This window comes from Amblyraja radiata, chromosome 13, assembly GCF_010909765.2.
Source record: "Amblyraja radiata isolate CabotCenter1 chromosome 13, sAmbRad1.1.pri, whole genome shotgun sequence".
Classification (NCBI taxonomy): domain Eukaryota; kingdom Metazoa; phylum Chordata; class Chondrichthyes; order Rajiformes; family Rajidae; genus Amblyraja; species Amblyraja radiata.
In genome coordinates, this window is record NC_045968.1 from 18455803 (window position 1) to 18475478 (window position 19676).

The 19676-nt window shown below is 43.7% G+C and overlaps 1 protein-coding gene across 4 annotated transcripts in view; it reads left to right on the plus strand.

The window, feature by feature from the left end:
- LOC116979678 overlaps nucleotides 1–17220 on the plus strand; it is a 28183-nt gene extending 10963 nt beyond the window's left edge. Inside the window, exons 2-7 of one of the 4 annotated variants that reach the window (XM_033031373.1) lie at nucleotides 1326–1335; nucleotides 6617–6715; nucleotides 9403–9765; nucleotides 11566–11847; nucleotides 15142–15219; nucleotides 16900–17220. In XM_033031373.1, the coding sequence (XP_032887264.1) occupies nucleotides 6667–6715; nucleotides 9403–9765; nucleotides 11566–11847; nucleotides 15142–15219; nucleotides 16900–16928 (801 nt within the window). In that variant the 5' untranslated portion in view covers nucleotides 1326–1335; nucleotides 6617–6666 and the 3' untranslated portion in view covers nucleotides 16929–17220. Of the gene's footprint in view, nucleotides 1–983; nucleotides 1244–1325; nucleotides 1336–1467; nucleotides 1585–6616; nucleotides 6716–9402; nucleotides 9766–11565; nucleotides 11848–15141; nucleotides 15220–16899 lie in introns of those variants that run through there. The other 3 variants (XM_033031371.1, XM_033031369.1, XM_033031370.1) reach the window with 3 other exon arrangements.
- Nucleotides 17221–19676: the final 2456 nt, after the last annotated feature.

Genomic DNA, 19676 nt, shown 5'->3' on the forward strand with positions numbered 1-19676 from the left:
GGGGGTGAGATGAGGGTGGGGAGCAGGGAGGAGGTAGGGGTGTGTGGAGGGGAGGGGAGGGGGTTTAGGGGAGGGATGGAGAGGGGGGAGGAGAGGGAGAGGAGAGGGGGGGAGAGGAGAGGGAGGGGGGGAGAGGAGCTCTGATTGAGGCACACCACTTGCAGAGACTGATTGAGGCACATCACTTCCTTGTTTTATAGTCCCTCCAGCAGGGGCAGCAGAGAGAATGGGGAATGTTGTAAAAACATTAATATCTCTGTCAATTTTCATCGACGGGAAAAATCCTCGGCACACATGCGGCGGAGGAGGGCGCTGAGCGGGGTGGCCAAAAATGACGGCCGTAGGTGGCGGCGCACTCTCGGAAACCGCAGCACAGAAAGCCAAAACCGGTCAAGAACAGAGTTTTAGTAATATAGATAAAAGGACTGGTCAAGCTAGATGCAGGAAAAATGTTCCCAATGTTGGGCGAGTCCAGAACCAACCATTTAAGACTGAGGTGAGAAAGCCGTGGGACTTATCATCGCCCGCCTGGGGCTTGGACATCGGGAGAGAAATGGCGAACAGGGAGAGAAAAGACTTTGCCTTCCATCACAGTGGGTTCACTGTGATGGATGTTTGTGTGAATTAAATTGTGTGTATGTCTAGGAAATTGTCTTTGTTTGTATGGCTGTGGAAACAGAATTTCGTTTGAGCCCCAGAGGCTCAAATGACAATAAATTGTATTGTATTGTAGAAAAAACTTTTTCATCCAGAGTTGTGAATTTGTGGAATTCCCTGCCACAGAGGGCAGTGGAGGCCAAATCACTGGATGGATTTAAGGGAGTGTTAGATAGAGCTCTAGGGGCGAGTGGAATCAAGGGATATGGGGAGAAGGCAGGCACGGGTTATTGATTGGGGACGATCAGCCATGATCGCAATGAATGGCGGTGCTGGCTCGAAGGGCCGAATGGCCTCCTCTTGCACCTATTTCCTATGTTTCTATGTGACTATCTCCCTATGCTGGAGCAACTCAGTCGGCCAGACAAGAGATATTTCTGCCTAGGGCTCTCCCGTGTTGGCGTGCCCGCTGTTTAGAAGCAGGGTATTTCGTGAAACAAACTGAAAGTAAACCACAACGTGGTGAAAACAGCGAGTAGATTACTGGATGAGCAGCCAAATACGTTTACAAAGAACACCAGTGGAACGACAGTGTGAAGTTACCGGCAGCTCCGGGCATTTGGCGACCTGCCCGGTGTCTCCACAGGTGCATGAATTCGCCATAAGATTTCCCTCGTGTGACTCTGGCACTTTGGCTGCATTGATCACCGTGGATAAAGAACCTGTAGTTGTTAACCTGTACTAGAATCGGGGCGATGGAGAGGAGCCCGGTCCCTGCCCATCCTCGGGAAGATAAGAAAAGCCCGCGGTCTGGAACAAAGGTTGAAAACGACTGATAAGGAGTGGGGACGATCAGCCATGATCGCAATGAATGGCGCGTGGTTCATTACAGGATTAGGGGTGATTTTACCGTGGAGCTAAAATGGTGAATCCGAGGATAATTGGCTCCAACTCACACTGAAGAGGGAAACAGACCCGTCCCGCAGAGTAAGTACTGGGGCTGCATTCAGACTGGGCTTCTCTGGAGGAAAGGGTCGGTACAACAAGGTTATTACTTCAGGGGGGAAAGAAATTAACGCACCGTGTGATATTGTAGTGTGAGAAAGAAAGAGAGATGAGATGAGAGTGAAAGAATAGAGGGAAAGCGGGTTAAGACTGAGTAAATGGATGAAGAGGGACGGGGAGGAAAATATAAAAAAATACTAGACCAAGTGCAGACCCGTTGGGTCTGTTCCCCCAACGTGCGGTTTGGGGGGGGGGGGAGGCGGCATGCAGCGTCACACACACTAACTATCCCCCCCGCACTCACGCTAATTACCCCCCTTAATATTATATTTATATTATTAATTTGCTCATTTTACCCCATAACCACCCTATCTACTGACGCATAGCCCCCAACTTGCAGTCACATCTAGAGAGGAGGGGGGCGGGGGTAGAGAGTGAGGGCAGAGAGAGAAGGGGCAGATACAGAGAGAGAGGGAAGGAGAGAGTGTGAGGGGGAGAGAGGGGGGTGCTGTGAGGGGGAGCAGGGAGGGGGGGAGGGAAGAGGGTAGGGGGTGTGGAGGGGACGGGGTTTAGGGGAGGGAGGGTGGAGGAGGGGAGAGGTGAGGAGAGGGGGGGAGAGGAGGAGAGGGGGGGGAGGAGGAGAGGAGGAGAGGGGGAAGAGGAGAGGGGAGAAGGGGGGAGGGGAGAGAGGAGAGGGGAGGAGAGGGGGAGGGGGGGAGAGAGGGGGGGGGGGAGAGAGGTGATAGGAGCAGAATTAGACCATTCAATCATGGCTGATCTATCTCTCTCTCTCAACCCCATTCTCCCGCCTTTCCCCCCATAACTAATCGAGAAGCCCGCAAATGCCATTTTTGCAGTGGTGGAAATTCATTTGCAAATGCAGTGGTGGAAATACTCTGGATTGCTGGAAATACTCAGCAGCTCAGACTGTGCTAAATGCAATTATGATAACGTGGAGAGGCTGCAGCTGCTGGAATCTTGAGTACAAAAACTAAGTACTGGAGGAACGCGACAAGTAAGGCAGGGACGGGGCACTTCTTCAGGCAGATGGAGTTGAAGTGCGATAGTTGCTAGAGAGCGGCGAGGGTTTAGGATTATTGTGTCATGTGTCTCGAGTTATAATGAAAACCTTTCCTTTGTGAGCATTCCATTGAAATCAGATCACTCTATAGCTCACAAAGCGCTGGAGTACCTTAGCAGGAAGGGCAGTGAGGGTTGTTTATATGGACTTTAGAAATGCCTTTGAGAAGGTCACACTCTCCTCATGACCACTCAGTGTCCTCCATTTCTGATTAATCGTCTCCCCTTCACAATGAACATCAGAAAAACATCTGAAGTGGATACGGATTGTATTCAGAGAGTAAACTAGTTCTCTCCACCTTTAGCAATGAGAAAAGTGAGAGGTGACTTTGTTGGAACATACAAAATGCCAGCGGTGGTAGTAAATGCAAGAATGGAATTTTCTCTGGCTAAGGAGCCCAGAACTAGGGAAATAACCTTAAATTAAGGGGTAGATAATCTATGTAATTAAAACTCAAATCTTGACCACTTCCTGCTTGCACTACATATTGATTTTTAGAAAAAAAGCTACCACTTATGACTGTGATTTTTGGCCATCTTACTCAGTCCCACTCCATTGCGCAGGACAAGAGGATTTTTCCCATCGATGGAAAAATAAAAAACTTATTAATGTTTAAAAAATGTTGAGATTCTCTCTCCTGTCAATCACGCCATGTAGGCCACGCCTCCTCCTGGGGAGGGATTATAAACCCGGAAGTGTGGTCTGCCTCAGTCTCTGCAAGATGTGGGAGCGAGAGGTCACGACTCTCAGTCTGAGCTGCGAATAACACTGAACCCATGTCTACTAAACTGTGAGTGGTTGTACTGACCTGTGAGTGCCCTTAACGTGGTTTGGCAAAGCAAATGTGGTGGTGGTTGGTTGGTTTGTAAAAGCAAAGCAAATGTGGTGGTTGGTGGGTTTGAAAAAGCAAAGCAAATGTGGTGGTGGTTGGTGGGTTTGAAAAAGCTAAGCAAATGTGGCGGTGGTGGTGGTTGGTTTGAAAAAGCTAAGCAAATGCTGTGGTGGTGGTTGGCTTGAAAAAGCTTATAAATTAAAAGTCTAAACTTGACCACTTCCTGTTTGCACTGTATATTGAGTTTAGAAAAAGCGCTACGACTTATGGCTGTGATTTTGGGCCATGTTACTCAGAGTCCCCCTCCGCTCATCAGGTGCAGAAGAATTTTCCCATCGATTAAAAATAAATGTGTTATTAGTGTTTTAAAAAAGTTGAGATTCTCACTCTCCTGGCAATCACACCATGAAGGCCATGCCCCTTCCGGTGGGAGGGGGGGGACCTATAAAACCCGGATGTGTGGCCGTGGCTCAGTCTCTGCAAGATGGGGGAGAGAGAGGTCATGACTTTCTTTCTGAGCTGTGAACCAACTGAACATACTGAATGTCTACTGAACTGTGTGTGGTGTTTTATGTGATTTTGTGATGGCCTTGCACCCTGCTTGAAATGGTACGAAACTGCTTTTGAATTTGGTGGCCTTGCACCCTGCTTGAAATGGCATGAAACTGTATTTGAATTTGGTGGCCTTGCACCCTGATTGAAATGGCATGAAGCTGCATTTGAATTTGGTGGCCTTGCACCCTGTTTGAAATGGCAAGAAACTGCATTTGAATTTGGTGGCCTTGCACCCTGATTGAAATGGCATGAAACTGCATTTGAATTTGGTGGCCGTGCACCCTGCTTGAAATGGTATGAAACTGCGCTTGAATTTGGTGGCCGTGCACCCTGCTTGAAATGGGAGGACACTGCACGAATTCGGTAGCCTTGCACCCTGCTTGAAGTGGTAGGAAACTGCACTTAAATTTGGTAGCCTTGCACCCTACTTGAAATGGAATTTCAAGGAATAGCCGTGAGTCAACTGCCAGCCCACCAGCCCTGAGCTGCCAGCATGCCAGGCTTGAGTGACTGAGCTGCCTGCCCAAGAATCCATTCGGCCCACAATGTCCATACTAGCCCTCTGGAACCAGTCCCTTCTGCCCACAACACCCATACTAGCTCTCTAGAAAGCCCCCCCACTGGCCACCAATATTGGAATTGGTGGAGAGGTGAAATACTGCGTTGGGGACCAACCCTATGGGTCCCGCTTAGTCTAGTTAGGACTAAAATTAGAAATAAATTCTGTACTCAGTAGCGCTGAGCTTAAGAATGATCTATCCCAGTGCCTGTGGTGGACCGGTAACTGATTGCAGTCAAAATAGATCTGGACTCGCTTCTGGCTATTAAAGGATTCAAGTGATCTGGTTTCGGGTAGAACATAGAACAGTACAGCACATGAACAATGTGCCAAACACGATGCCAAGTTAAACTGATCACATGTGTCTGTACATGATCCATATCCCTTTACTCTCTGCACTTCCAAAAGCCTCTCTTTGATTAGTACAGGTGTCAGAGGTTATGGGGAGAAGGCAGGAGAATGGGGTTAGGAGGAAGAGACAGATTAGCCATGATTGAATGGTGTAGTAGACTTGATGGGCCGAATGGCCTAATTCAACTCCTATTCCTTATGATCTCTAAAGCGCCGCTATCATATTTACCGCCTTCACCACCCTTGGCAATGCCTCGACCACTGTCTGTGTAAAAAAAAAAAAAAAGTGCCCTGCACATCTCCATTAAACTTTCCCCTCTCACCTTTAGTGTAGGAAATTTCCATCCTGGGAAAAAGGTTCTGAATGTCCATCTACGCTTCTAATAATTTAATGTACTTCTATCCAGTCACCCCTCAACCTCCAATGTTGTACAGAACACAATTCAAGTCTATCCAATTTCTCCGTGTAGCTAAAACCAAATTCAGATCAGGAGAATAATTGAAGTTGCAGGGTGGGCTCCAGGGGCTGAATAATGTACTCCTGCATAGTCAACTGGTGCCTATCACTGGGTTGCATGTTGCCTTTTTGTCTTTGGTCCCCGAGTCCACACTGACCAACAAACATTTCAAATAATTCTAATTAATTCTATTTTGTTTTACCTCCCCCCCCCCCCCCCACACATTCTCGCCAACCCCCACCAGATTCTGATGGCCAATTCCATCCCAAGGACAATTTATTGTGCATGTCTTTGAAATTGGGAGGAAACCAGAGCACCTAGAAGAAACCATATGGTCACAGGGAGAACATGCAAACCCCATACACAAAGCACCTTAGGCCAGGATTGAACCCGGGTCTGTGGAGCTTTTGAGATAGAGCGTGGAAACGGGTCATTCAGCTCACCAAATCCATGTTGACAAACGATCACCCGTACCCTCGTTTCATGTTAGCCCACTTATGCATCCTGCGCACAAGGGACAATTTACAGAAGCCAATTATACTACAAAGCTGCTCATTTCAAGTTCAAGTTCAAGTTAGTTTATTGTCATGTGTCCCTGTATAGGACAATGAAATTCTTGCTTTGCTTAAGCACACAGAAAATAGTAGGCATTTACTACAAAACAGATAAATGTGTCCATATACCATGATATAAATATATACACACATGAATAAATAAACTGGTAAAGTGCAAATAACAGAAAGTGGTTATTAATAATCAGAGTTTTGTCCGAGCCAGGTTTAATAGCCTGATGGCTGTGGGGAAGTAGTTATTCCTGAACCTGGTTGTTGCAGTCTTCAGGCTCCTGTACCTTCTACCTGAAGGTAGCAGGGAGATGAGTGTGTGGCCAGGATGGTGTGGGTCTTTGATGATACTGCCAGCCTTTTTGAGGCAGCGACTGCGATAAATCCCCTCGATGGAAGGAAGGTCAGAGCCGATGATGGACTGGGCCCGTGTTTACTACTTTTTGTAGTCTTTTCCTCTCCAGGGCGCTCAAATTGCGGAATATTCATTTTTCAATGTGGAAGGAAGCACGACATGAATACTATTTCCTCAAAGTTACCTAGCCATTGTTTGCATGAAACCACCACAGTGTGCTGAAAATCTCATCCTGATTTTATGTTATTATCCCTTTTAAGATTGCTCTGCACTCGCAAAAAGAAGAGGGGGCAAGGCACAGAGGTACACCATGGAAATCTCAGTGTCATTGAACAGCAACTTCTTCATAGTAGCTTCCGGTAAGATGTATATGAAGGCGGTATGCTTATAACTATGAATACACTGTGTTATTTAAACATGGAGAGGAAATGCCGACCTGTTAACATTTCTAAACACCTATGGCAATGTACCCGACATCTCAGTCTGACAGCGCACGTGTTGGTTGTAAAGAAAAAATCTCAAAATATTATGAATTGTTTGCAGATGTGAGGAAAGTTTTTGATCTGAAATATTTTTTGTTTTCTCTTCGTGGGTGTCATTTGACTGTCTGAGCTTTTGCAATATTTCAAATTTATTTGAGCACATTCAGATTTAATACTTTGAAAAAGATTCTTTAATTAAAATTGCAGCCCATAGTTTGATCTTGGGGAGAACATTTCCTCTGCCTTTGGTCAGAAAGCTGGACACATGTTTCCTGTTCACCCTCAATAACCATTGTTCTTTGCAGCATTATCTTTGTCTAGGAATCCGTCAAATTCACCAACATATACCCGTTGGGGCAGAGATGTTAATTTAAGAAATCTTGCAGCTCATTGTTTCTTTGAAAACTCTTTAGTAGACCCTTTGGCCCTGCCCAGGTTGTGGCTGGTCTCTGGTGCCCCAGCCTTGGCATCAGATGGAACTCAATCCCAACATAGAAACATAGAAATTAGGTGCAGGAGTAGGCCATTCGGCCCTTCGAGCCTGCACCGCCATTCAATATGATCATGGCTGATCATCCAACTCAGTAGCCCATACCTGCCTTCTCTCCATACCCTCTGATCCCCTTAGCCACAAGGGCCACATCTAACTCCCTCTTAAATATAGCCAATGAACTGACCTCAACTACCCTCTGTGGCAGAGAGTTCCAGAGATTCACCACTCTCTGTGTGAAAAAGGTTTTTCTCATCTCGGTTTTAAAGGATTTCCCCCTTATCCTTAAGCTGTGACCCCTTGTCCTGGACTTCCCCAACATCGGGAACAATCTTCCTGCATCTAGCCTGTCCAACCCCTTAAGAATTTTGTAAGTTTCTATAAGATCCCCTCTCAATCGCCTAAATTCTAGAGAGTATAAACCAAGTCTATCCAGTCTTTCTTCATAAGACAGTCCTGACATCCCAGGAATCAGTCTGGTGAACCTTCTCTGCACTCCCTCTATGGCAATAATGTCCTTCCTCAGATTTGGAGACCAAAACTGTACGCAATACTCCAGGTGTGGTCTCACCAAGACCCTGTACAACTGCAGTAGAACCTCCCTGCTCCTATACTCAAATCCTTTTGCTATGAAAGCTAACATACCATTCGCTTTCTTCACTGCCTGCTGCACCTGCATGCCTACTTTCAATGACTGGTGTACCATGACACCCAGGTCTCGCTGCATCTCCCCTTTTCCTAATAGGCCACCATTTAGATAATAGTCTGCTTTCCTGTTTTTGCCACCAAAATGGATAACCTCACATTTATCCACATTATACTGCATCTGCCATGCATTTGCCCACTCACCCAGCCTATCCAAGTCACCTTGCAGTCTCCTGGCATCCTCTTCACAGCTAACACTGCCCCCCAGCTTAGTGTCATCCGCAAACTTGGAGATATTGCCTCAATTCCCTCATCCAGATCATTAATATATATTGTAAATAGCTGGGGTCCCAGCACTGAGCCTTGCGGTACCCCACTAGTCACTGCCCGCCATTGTGAAAAGGACCTGTTTACTCCTACTCTTTGCTTCCTGTTTGCCAGCCAGTTCTCTATCCACATCAATACTGAACCCCCAATGCCGTGTGCTTTAAGTTTGTATACTAATCTCTTATGTGGGACCTTGTCGAAAGCCTTCTGGAAGTCCAGATACACCACATCCACTGGTTCTCCCCTATCAACATGCATGGGAACTGGCCTATTTCTGACTGAGCTGCAGGATGCAGGTAGGTTTGCGGGAATGACGTTCTTCCAAGTTCAAGTTCACTCCATGTGTCACCATGGTTGAGGTTAAACTGGGTACTGATGAAGGAGTCTCGACCCGAAACATCACCCATTCCTACACTCCAGAGACCTGTCCCGCTGAGTTAATCCAGCATTTTGTGTCTACCTTCGATTTAAACCAGCATCTGCAGTTCTTTCCTACACCTCTTAAGTTATGGTTGTCATGAGGATTCCTTTCCCACCGCCAAGGCTTCCATAGGGGGTCCTAGAGTAGAACATTATTCCGTTACTCAGAACTGTTTGTGTTGGAAAATAATTTAAATCTCTCTGTGGGAGAGGATCTCAGAAACAGCTGTGATAGGAGAGCGAGCGGGCACAAGAAATATAGCTCAGTGCTCGAAGCTCTGCTCAGCTCGCCTCAGCTCCTGGTTGTTGCAGCTCTGAAAGACGAGATGTTGGTGGGGACAGAAGGCACGGTGGGGACAGAAGATGCTCCATTTCAACTCGGCAGGAGATGTCCGCAGCCCTGTAGCAGCCGACAAATCCATCCCTGTACTACCTACTGGTCTCCTAAATGCTTGTTTGTATGTACATTAGTTGGGTGTTCGTAATGGGGGAGGACCTGTGTGGGCTGGAAGACCAGTTTTCTTGTTAAACCAATTTCATATAGGACGGGTAACATTACATTAAGATCCAGGAAATCTCTTGCAGTGACGAACATTACATTAAGATCCAAGACATTTCTTGCAGAATTGTAGACTTCTAGCCTAGACAGTGTTTTGCTATTGAATTTATGCTTATTTTCCAGTATTAAATTTGTTCATGGTGTGTAGAGGAGCATTGTATGCCATACCTGAAGCCATAGTTAATACCTCCACGGGACAAACAGTGATGTTTCCCATAGCGCATCAAGGCAAAGAAGAGCAGTATGACGTTACGTTTGGATTAAGATTTCCACGGAATTTAAAGATTTTAACATGGCAATCCAATAAACCGGGGAAGCTGCAAATTGTGCACCAACGATATGAACACAGAGCCAGAATCAGACGTGAATCAGTGGTGTTGGATGATTTGCAAGTTGATGACAGTGGAGAGTATCAAATGCGAATTGACTACTATGGCTCAGAACTGAAAAATCATGATCAAAGTACTTTCATAATTCAAGTATTTGGTAAGTAATCACTGCTGGTTACTTTGTATAATTTCTGCAGCTTTAGAGAACTCAGTTATTGCATGGAAAGGAGAAAGCACCACTGGCTCCGGTGCTCAACACAGCCTGGATCTAGGTATGGATCAAAGTCGTGAAGTCCAGATGTGAGCTGAGTGTGACTGCTCCTAACACCGGCAGCATTTGATCGTAATATTAAAAATGGATGAATGGCAGCAGGAAAATGCTCCCAATGTCATTTTATTTGTTGGTGGACAAACATCCCAGCTTTAGAATAACACTGCACAAGTTCCTCAGGCAGTGTCCTTGAGCCAACTGTCTTCAGATGCTTCATCAGTAACCTTGCTTGTACAAGATCAGAAATGAGAAAGTTTGCAATTGATTCTGCAATATTAAATTTTACACTCATTTCCCCAGAGCATTCTGTATTCTATGTCTGCAGGGTATAAGATGTAGCAAGATGTCACTCACCTAGGCTACATTAGACTTTAGAGATACAGTGTTCAAGCAGGACTTCAGCCCACCAAATCCATGCCAACCAGCAATCAACCCACACACTGGCATTATACTATACACTATGACCAATTTACAATTTTACCAAAGCAAACCTGTATGTCTTTGGAGAGTGTGAGGAAACCGGAGCACCCATAGAAAACTCGGGCAGTCCCACAGGGAGAATGTACAAACTCCGTGCAGACCGCACCCACAGTCAAGTCAAGTCACTTTTATCTCTATAGCACAATTAAAAAACAACTCTCGTTGACCAAAGTGCTTTACATTGGTGGAGGTCAGGATTGAATATGGGTCTCTGGTGCTGTATGGCAGCAACTCTGCCTCTGCGCCATAGTTCCACCTTCCAAGCGGGATAGCACCTTCCACAGCCACATCTCTGCCAAAATAAGGTTAAAAGCACCTGGCAGATAGAATGTCTCAACACCAGGTGCTCCTGCAAGTTACACTCCACTTGGAAATATATCACCAGTCCTTCCTTGTTCCTCATATTAAAGCCTGCTACTCTATACCTGACAGTATTGTAGGTGGTACTTGCACCACAGCAACTCACCACCACCTTCGATAGAGGGTGAATTATAGAGGGCAATAAATGCTGGTCTTGCCCGTCACCGGAAAATATATTCTATTTCATTATTTTAAACAGTTTCTACTTGGTGTCAGAATATGAAATAAGTGTTTAGTATGTTCATTTTGGATCCATTTCTCACTTACAATGAATTAAAAACTGGTTTTTAATCAGTTTTCACCATTGTGTTCTCTAACAGTCTCAACTATGTTCCTGCAAGACCTGTTTAGCACCCATTCAATTTGCCAAATAAACAAATTAGGCTGGGCCGAGGAGCTTTTATGTTCAGGTTCGTGATCCAAGTTCGTGACAGGGACTACCTGAATTTTTAACATATTGTGTAAAAATATACACTTTGATTATTAAGAATTATCCCTTTCCCAATTATCAATACCACGATTTGTATTGCAGGCTTTAAGTTTAATAAATTTATAATACAAAACATGAAAGAAAAATCAGACTCCAGTCTGGTTCTGACCCGAAACTGACCCGACCTATCCCTTCTCGATAGAGATGCTGCCTGTCCCATTGAGCTACTCCAGCATTTTTGTGTCTATCTTCGGTATAAACCAGCATCTACAGTTCCTTCTTGCACATGAAAGATACATCTGCAATTGTGTCATAATGTCTCACATTTCAAAAAAAAAAAAATAGTATCATAATATCAAATAATTGCAACTGCAATTAAAAATCCACTTACATAAGTATCTGCCTTTGTATTTCAGATCCAGTTGCTCAACCTATAGCTGAGACACTTATACATGATCAGAATGCATCCAATATCACTCTGAATTGCTCAGTCGCCAATGAAAGCAGCGTTACGATTTACTGGGAAAAGATATCCCAGTCTGGAGCAATCATTGAGACCTATGCCAAGACAATTATTGTGATAGACTGTTCTACTGAAGAAGAACAATATGAATACAGGTGCATAGCAAAAAACCCAGTCAGTAATGCATCTAGCAGTGAATTATCTTTCAACAAATGTGTCGCCAGAAATTGGAATGGTGAGAAATTAACCGTTGATCTTTTCACAATAATAGCACTTCAACTTCACAGAAATTCAGCTGAAATTGAGAAGTGATGACATTTCAGTCTGTAAATTTATTATATCCATAAGCAATGCAGCAAGAATATCCAATTCTGTTTATTTGATAAGATATTTTATATTCAAAGCTGCCTTGGATTGCCTTCTTCTATACATATTTTTCCTTCTCTCCAGAGATGCCGCCTGTTCCGCTGAGATACTCCAGCTTTTCTGTGTCCATCTTCGCCATTAAGTTACCATCAGCTATGCTCTGACCAGACGTCAATCATGTGACGATTTTCACGGTGCTTCTTTGTTTTAGAGGTCCCAGCACTTTTTTCTGTCTCTCTCTAGCCAGCAGCATCCTCTCAAAGCCAGTTGGGATAATTTACATTAAGTCTCAAGCTACATAGTGCCCCCACCCCCTCCATTTGATCCATTGAGCGTTGAGTGAATTGGGTCACACTGAACCTTGGCCATGTTTCATCTCTTATATGTCTCCATTCCTACTTTCCGATGCTTAAACATCATTCAAGAATACATTTGATATATCAAATTTAAAGACAGTAAAATGATAGCTATGTGTAAGGCGATTCTTACCCATCGATGAATTTGTACATCTGTGCCCCAGAGATTATTGGAAGTGCCAGTATCATTCCCAGATTCCCAGTGGCTCCCTAACAACCTTCCTTGAAACAGACTTTAATTAATTGGCAGAATTTACATTCAGGTATCCCTGGGTGTGTTTATCTATTGGTTAAATTCCACAATTATCCATCACTAATCGAAAAGAGAGAACTCTTCCATGGCCGACCTGCTCAAGATTTTCTCCCAGTTGTTCTAGCATCCATGTCCCATAGATACTACCCAGGGTCCTGTTTAACAGGAGCTCATTATCTTTTAATCTCCCGTATGATTCATTGTTTTTTGCATGGTTTTCTATAACTTTGACCACTTGTCCAATCTCCCTGTATGTTTCCTTTTTAAACTAAGAGCTGCACCTTTTAACTTGTCAATTTCACATTGGCACTTGATCCGATCAGATGGTTTGTACTTATCTTTCCTTCCTGCCTGGTGGAGGGCTTTTATTGCTGCCTGTCGGTTTGTGCATTTTTCTCCTGCTTAGCAGCCTTGCACATTCTGATTGCCCTCTCTTTTTCCTGATAAGCCTGCATTTGAAATTGATTCGGGTGCAGCATACACAGCCGATTCTTCTGTTCCTCCTTTTTCACATAACCTACTCACTTCTCTTTTTACAACTTCTAATTCCTACTTTATCTGAGGCTGATTGTTTTATGGTTCTTGTTTTACAAATTCTAATTCCTTGATTAACTTTGATTTATCAATTTATTTTCCCCATTACTCACTCATACCAAGCTTTATGAAGCTTAGAAAATTGCTTTGTTTGACTTTTCCTGGCTTTTGTCCCAATACCCAGAATCCAAAGGCTCTTCGGCCCTCTAATGTTTTATCAGCATTCTCCACCCACATGGGTAATTTACGATCTAGATACACATGGGCACTTGCCCATTACTGTGTTGTTTCTAGATCTTATCCAAGGAGCGTGGGAGGTGACCGTCGTAAGGGTCCGGCAATTCTGATGTGCAGTCAGGAGGGAGTTTGGACGACTTTTAAATCCTTAGTGACCATCTTCCCCCTACATTCTTGCCCACTCCCTCTGAATCAATTCACAGGAGGTATGCTGAACATCTCTCAGGCCAGCGTTACCACAATCACCACTGTTTCTTTCGACACGTCTGTGACATGCCAAACCTCCTAAGATTTCTATGGAAGTAGAGGCGTTGATGTGTTTCTTGGCCATTTGCCAGGCTTTGTTCTGCTTTCCCCCACTACTCTTCTAGCTTTCTTCCACATCTCCTCCACTACAATCAGTCTCGGGAAGGGTCCTGACCCATAACGCCACCTTTCTGTGGTCTCTGGAGGTGCTGCCTGATCTTCTGAGTTACTCCAACACTTTGGGTCATTTTTTGTTGAGCAGCACCTACAGTTCCTTGTCATTCCACTCTCCCTGTTGGATTGCTCTCATCAATCACAACATCAGATTTCCCCCCCCATATCTGCCAAAGGGAACATGTTAGATTTATTTTAAACCCAGGAAATAACATTTCTTAAAACTGAATCCCCCAAAAGAGAGGGGCAGGGGTTCATGTTGAGACCCATCTTCCTTATTTTTCCCTTTTGACTAACCAGCATCTGCAGTTCCTTGTTTCTACCTCAAAATGGGTTTTACAGAGACTTGTACGCACTGTATCATTCTGTTATTATTCAAAGGTACATTAAGCTTAATAAAGCTTGGTGGCCTTTAATGTTTCTGTTGGAGTCCTGAACCATGTTCCTGTCCCAGTAAAACTGCCACATAGTCTTCACATATGGCACCAATTTTGTTTAAAGTATTAATAGGGGAATAGAGCTTCTACTGTTTGGTAATTAGAAGAACCAATGGCTTTGAACACTGGAGGACAATGTTACCATTTGCATTAAATACTACAAAAAAGCACCATTGTTATTTTTTGAAGAACTAGTTAATAAAACGTTTTTATTAGTGAAGAACTGGTTAATAAAATGTTTTTTTTTAATCATAAATGTTAGCATAAATTTCATAAGCAAGGTGAAAATGGGTAGCACATACAATTCATTGGTCTGACTTTATGTTGGAAGAGCAAGTGTTATTTACTAACGTTGGTACTGGGGATATGGATTTTATTGCATAAAAAGATTGTTTATTTTAGAACAATAAATATGTAGGAAAATTTGGCAGAAATGTAAAATTATGTGTGATTTTAACACAAAATCAATTTTAATAATCTGAAAATCAAAAGAGCTGTAGATGCTGGAACTCTAAAATAAAATAATTCTCAGCAGGTTAAACCACATCTGTGGGAAGAGAAACAGTAAACATTTCAGTTCTGACAAATAGTTTATAATCTGAAATATTATCTTCTCTTCCTGCAGAAGTGACCAATTGTGCTTAATAACATTTACTATTTATTAATCAACCAAAGAGTCAGCACGGAAAATACAAAGGGACAGTTTTTTTAAAATGCAGTGAACTTTTAGGATATGGAAAGCTTCTTTAGACCAATGGGAAACCAGAATCTAGAATGATTTAAATAAAAATTGGACTAATATTGAAAAGTAAACATTTAATAGGGTCTGGATAAGAGCCAGATTGTTAAACTAAAGGTGTGATTCTCATGACCAAGAGAAACTTATTGATCTATTTATTTAATTAACTCCTTTAAACATCTTTCAGGTAAAAGGAATCCTCTGATAATTCTGATTCCTATGGGGATAGTCGTGGGAAGTTTATTGATTTGCTTTTACAAATGTGGTAAGTGTTCAGTTCAGGTTAGTACAAACTCGTGGAAAACAAAAGTGTTCCAGATGATTTTTACCGTAGGCTTATTTATAAGTTAAATACACGATGAGAAAATTCTCTGGCTGGTTAATTGAGCATCTCATCCTGCTCAATAATCAATCTGCTGGAGAAACTCAAAGGTCAAGGTGTTTCTGTAGGGGGATTGTAATTGTCAATATGTCGAGTAGAAATCCTGTACCAGGACCACAGATGCTGCTCAACTGGCCGAGTTCCTCCAGAAATTTGAAGAAGGGTCCAGATCTAAAACATCACCAATCCATGATTTCCAGAGATGCTGTCTGACCCGCTGAGTTACTCCAGCACTTTGTGTCTTATTTTGTAAATCACCATCAGCAGTTCCTTGCTTCTTCTCCAGAGGTTTGTTGTTGCTCCAGATTCCAGCCTCTTGTGTCTCCACCACTGTGCTTTCCTGCTATGAATGATGTCTCCTTCAGCAATGTGTTTTTTCATTGAATTGCTTATTGCACAGATTTTACACCACTTTTCTAGATTCCAAATAGTTTTATTTACAAAACAGAACTATTTGGAGAGTATCTACTTGGAGATTAAGTCTGGATGCTTCTGGTTATAATGATTTAAAAAAATCAAAATAAACTTTATTCAATGTAAAAATAGCAAATGGTTAATAAAAAGACAATAAACTCTGGATAAGCACAGATAGGTATGGAATTCCAGAAGACATGGTTAGTGATTGAAAGTATAAAGGCTTTGATATTTTATGCCCTGCCTTAACTGCATTGTGCACTCCAATCTTTATCTGGAGCTCTGTAATATTGGTTAATAATAATAATAATAGTGATAATAGTTAATATTTTTTGTATCATATTGCTTACTCACTGGTAAGAACTCTTGAGAGTCTTTGGAAATGTTCTTGAAGCCACAACTTTCAAATTCAGCATCAGCTTAACTACACCTCAGCTTGGCTGGAGGCTTCTCAAAATCTGGTGTGCAAATCTTCTGTATCATCATTGGGATACTGTTTGGTCCCATAGCTTTTATCCCTGGAATGAATTGGCTAAATAATTTGTGATGGTGGGGAACAGGAACTCGTGTGCATCATCCACTCAGCAGTTCCTGGTGAAAATAGTTGCAAGTGCCTCAGTATTACCTTTGAGACTCACGTGCTGGGTCCACTAATGTTGTGCATCAGGATATTTTTGGAGCAACCTCATCCTGTTATCCACTTAATTATCCACTATCCTACATGAGAAGATTTGACAGGACAGTTGAGTTTTGACAAACTGAGGAATTGTAATGGAGAAGTTTGGCATGTTGTACATAAAATATAATGTAGAGTACAACTCTGTTAATATGTTGCCTGCGAGAGCATTCTCAAGGTCGACACAGTCCCCATGCATTTCTGAGGAGGACTTCACAATATAGACATGGTTGGGAGTAGCTTTGATAGACACAAAGTGCTGGAGTAACTCAGTGGGTCAGGCAGCATCTCTGGAGAAAAAGGATGGATGATGTTTCGAGTTGGGCCTCTTCAAAGCTGGGAGTAGCTTTGAGTTTCAATTCACTGCTGAGATTGATGCTGTGTGACCATTACAGGTTAATGATTTCACAGCAGTTGTGTAAGATTTATCAATATAATAAACTCTGGATAACATGGTGCTTTTATCTTAACAGCGGGGTTTTTTAAGGTTCGAAGTGATTGATCTTATCACATGTACCATGGAATTTGATGACCTTCTCCTAAGATGACTGAAACCAGGATCAAAATTCCCAGCCCCTGCTGCGACATGACAGACCCTACCTTTCAATGGTGTCTCTTGGCTGGGTAATCATCTTGCTTTCACACTGGATAACTAAAAAGGAAATTTACTACAATGTCATATTTTTTAAACGAAAAAAGGATAAATCGCTTTTTTAACATGATTTTTTTTAACAAATAAATTATTCCGTGTTGGCAACTATCAACATTATTTCATAATAAATTATCAATCCACCAGGGGCGCCGAATGATTGGCAGCCCCGCCAACAGTTTGTTTGTTTTTTTGTTATCTATCTATCTGTTTACCCGTCTGTCTGTCTGTCTGTCTGTCTGTTGCCCCATCCGTCCGGCTGGCGTCCGGATCCCTTTCTGCCTTTCGATTCGTTCCCGCCGTGCGATGTCACAATGCCCGATGCTCGCAGATGTCCAATCGCAATGCCCGACGCTCGCAGACGTCCAATCGGAATGGATCCATTTACATGGACGGCTTCCGGCCGCATTTCTCCCTTTGATTCCCTGCAACTCCGAAACCAGATGCAGAATCGCCGACATCTTTTCCATTTCGGTAGAGATTTCACTTTTCTTTCTAAGTATCCGCATCTCATTACATTTCGTTGTGTTTAAGTACACGTTTTTAATCAAATCCTTCCCTTTCCCCCCCCCCCCCCAATATTTCAAAACTAAACGGGCTTCTCACCCATAGAATCAGCACCAGCCCCAGCCCCTGCTGAACGTTCCATTGTGTGATGTCACAATGCGCGATGTTCACATATGTCCAATCGGAATGGATTCATTTACATATGCCTATGCAGGAGCCCCAGCCAATGGTGAACGTTCCATCGTGTGATGTCACAATGCCCAATGCTCAAAGACATTGTTGCCATAGAGGGATTACAGAGAAGGTTCACCAGACTGATTCCTGGGATGTCAGGATTTTCATATGAAGAAAGACTGGATAGACTCGCCTTGTACTCGCTAGATTTTAGAAGATTAAGGGGGTATCTTATGGAAACGTATAAAATTCTTAAGGGGTTGGACGGGCTAGATGCAAAAAAAATTGTTCCGGATGTTGGGGAAGACCAGAACAAGGGGTCAAAGTTTAAGGATAAGGGGGAAAGCAGAATCGCCGACATGTTTTCCATTTCGGTAGAGATTTCACTTTTCTTTCTAAGTATCCGCTCCTCATTACATTTCGTCGTGTTTAAGTGCACGTTTTTAATCAAATCCTTCACCCCCCCCCCCCCCAATATTTCAAAAATAAACTGGCTTCTCACCCATAGAATCAGCACCAGCCCCAGCCCCTGGTGAACGTTCCATCGTGTGATGTCACAATGCCCGATGCTCACAGATGTCCAATCGGAATGGATTCATTTACATATGCCTTTGCAGGAGCACAAGCACTTGGCGAACGTTCCATTGTGTGATGTCACAATACCCAATGTTCAAATACATTGTTGCCATAGAGGGAGTACAGAGAAGGTTCACCAGACTGATTCCTGGGATGTCAGGACTTTCATATGAATAAAGTCTGGATAGACTCGGCTTGTACCAGCTAGATTTTAGAGGATTGGGGGGGGATCTTATAGAAACTCCTGATTACATTTTGTCGTGTTTATGTACACATTTTTAATCAAATCCTCCCCCCCCCCCCCACCCATCAAATATTTTAAAAAAACCGGCATCTCACCCATAGAATCAGCCCCAGACTCGGTTTGTACTCGCAAGATTTTAGAAGATTGAGGGGGTATCTTATAGAAACTTACAAAATTCTTAAGGGGTTGGACAGGCTAGATGCAGGAAGATTGTTCCAGATGTTGGGGAAGTCCAGAACAAGGGGTCACAGTTTAAGGATAAGGGGTAAATCTTTTAGGACCGAGATGAGAAAAACATTTGTCACACAGAGAGTGGTGAATCTCTGGAATTCACTGGCACAGAAGGTAGTTGAGGCCTGTTCATTGGCTGTATTTAAGAGGGAGTTAGATGTGGCCCTTGTGGCTAAAGGGATCAGGGGGTATGGAGAGAAGGCAGGTACAGGATACTGAGTTGGATGATGAAATGGCCTACTCCTGCATTTAATTTCAATGGTTCTATGATTCCCTCTCTGCACCCGCCCCCTTCCTCCTACCCCTCTGTCCCTCTTCCATCACTCCCCCTACCCCTCTCCACCTCCCTCCCCACTCTTCCACCTCTCCCCCTTCCCCCTCCACTCTCCCTCCCCACTCTTTCCCCTCTCCCCCTCCCTCCCTCCTCCCCTACCTACCCATCCTCCCCCACATCTCTCTCCCCATCCCACTCTCTCCACACCCCTACTCCCGCGCTCCTTTCCCTCCCAAAATCTGTCCCGTTTTTCTCCACCTCCTCTCCCCTCTTCACATCCCCCCTCCCCCCCCTGGTGTGTTTGTGGGTTTTAATGTTGTTTGATGTCGCAGCCCCCCCCCCCCCCCACAAAACGCCGTTGGGGAAACAGACCCAACGGGTCTGCACTTGGTCTAGTCTATCTATCTATTATATAAAAGCCTGTGCCTGCCGTCCGTCCGGCTGCCTTTCTGCCTTTTGATTCGTTTCCATCGTGTGATGTCACAATGCCCAATGCTCGCAGATGTCCAATCACAATGCCCAATGCTCGCAGATGTCCAATCGGAATGGATTCATTTACATGTACGGCTTCCGGCTGCATTTCTTCCTTTGATTC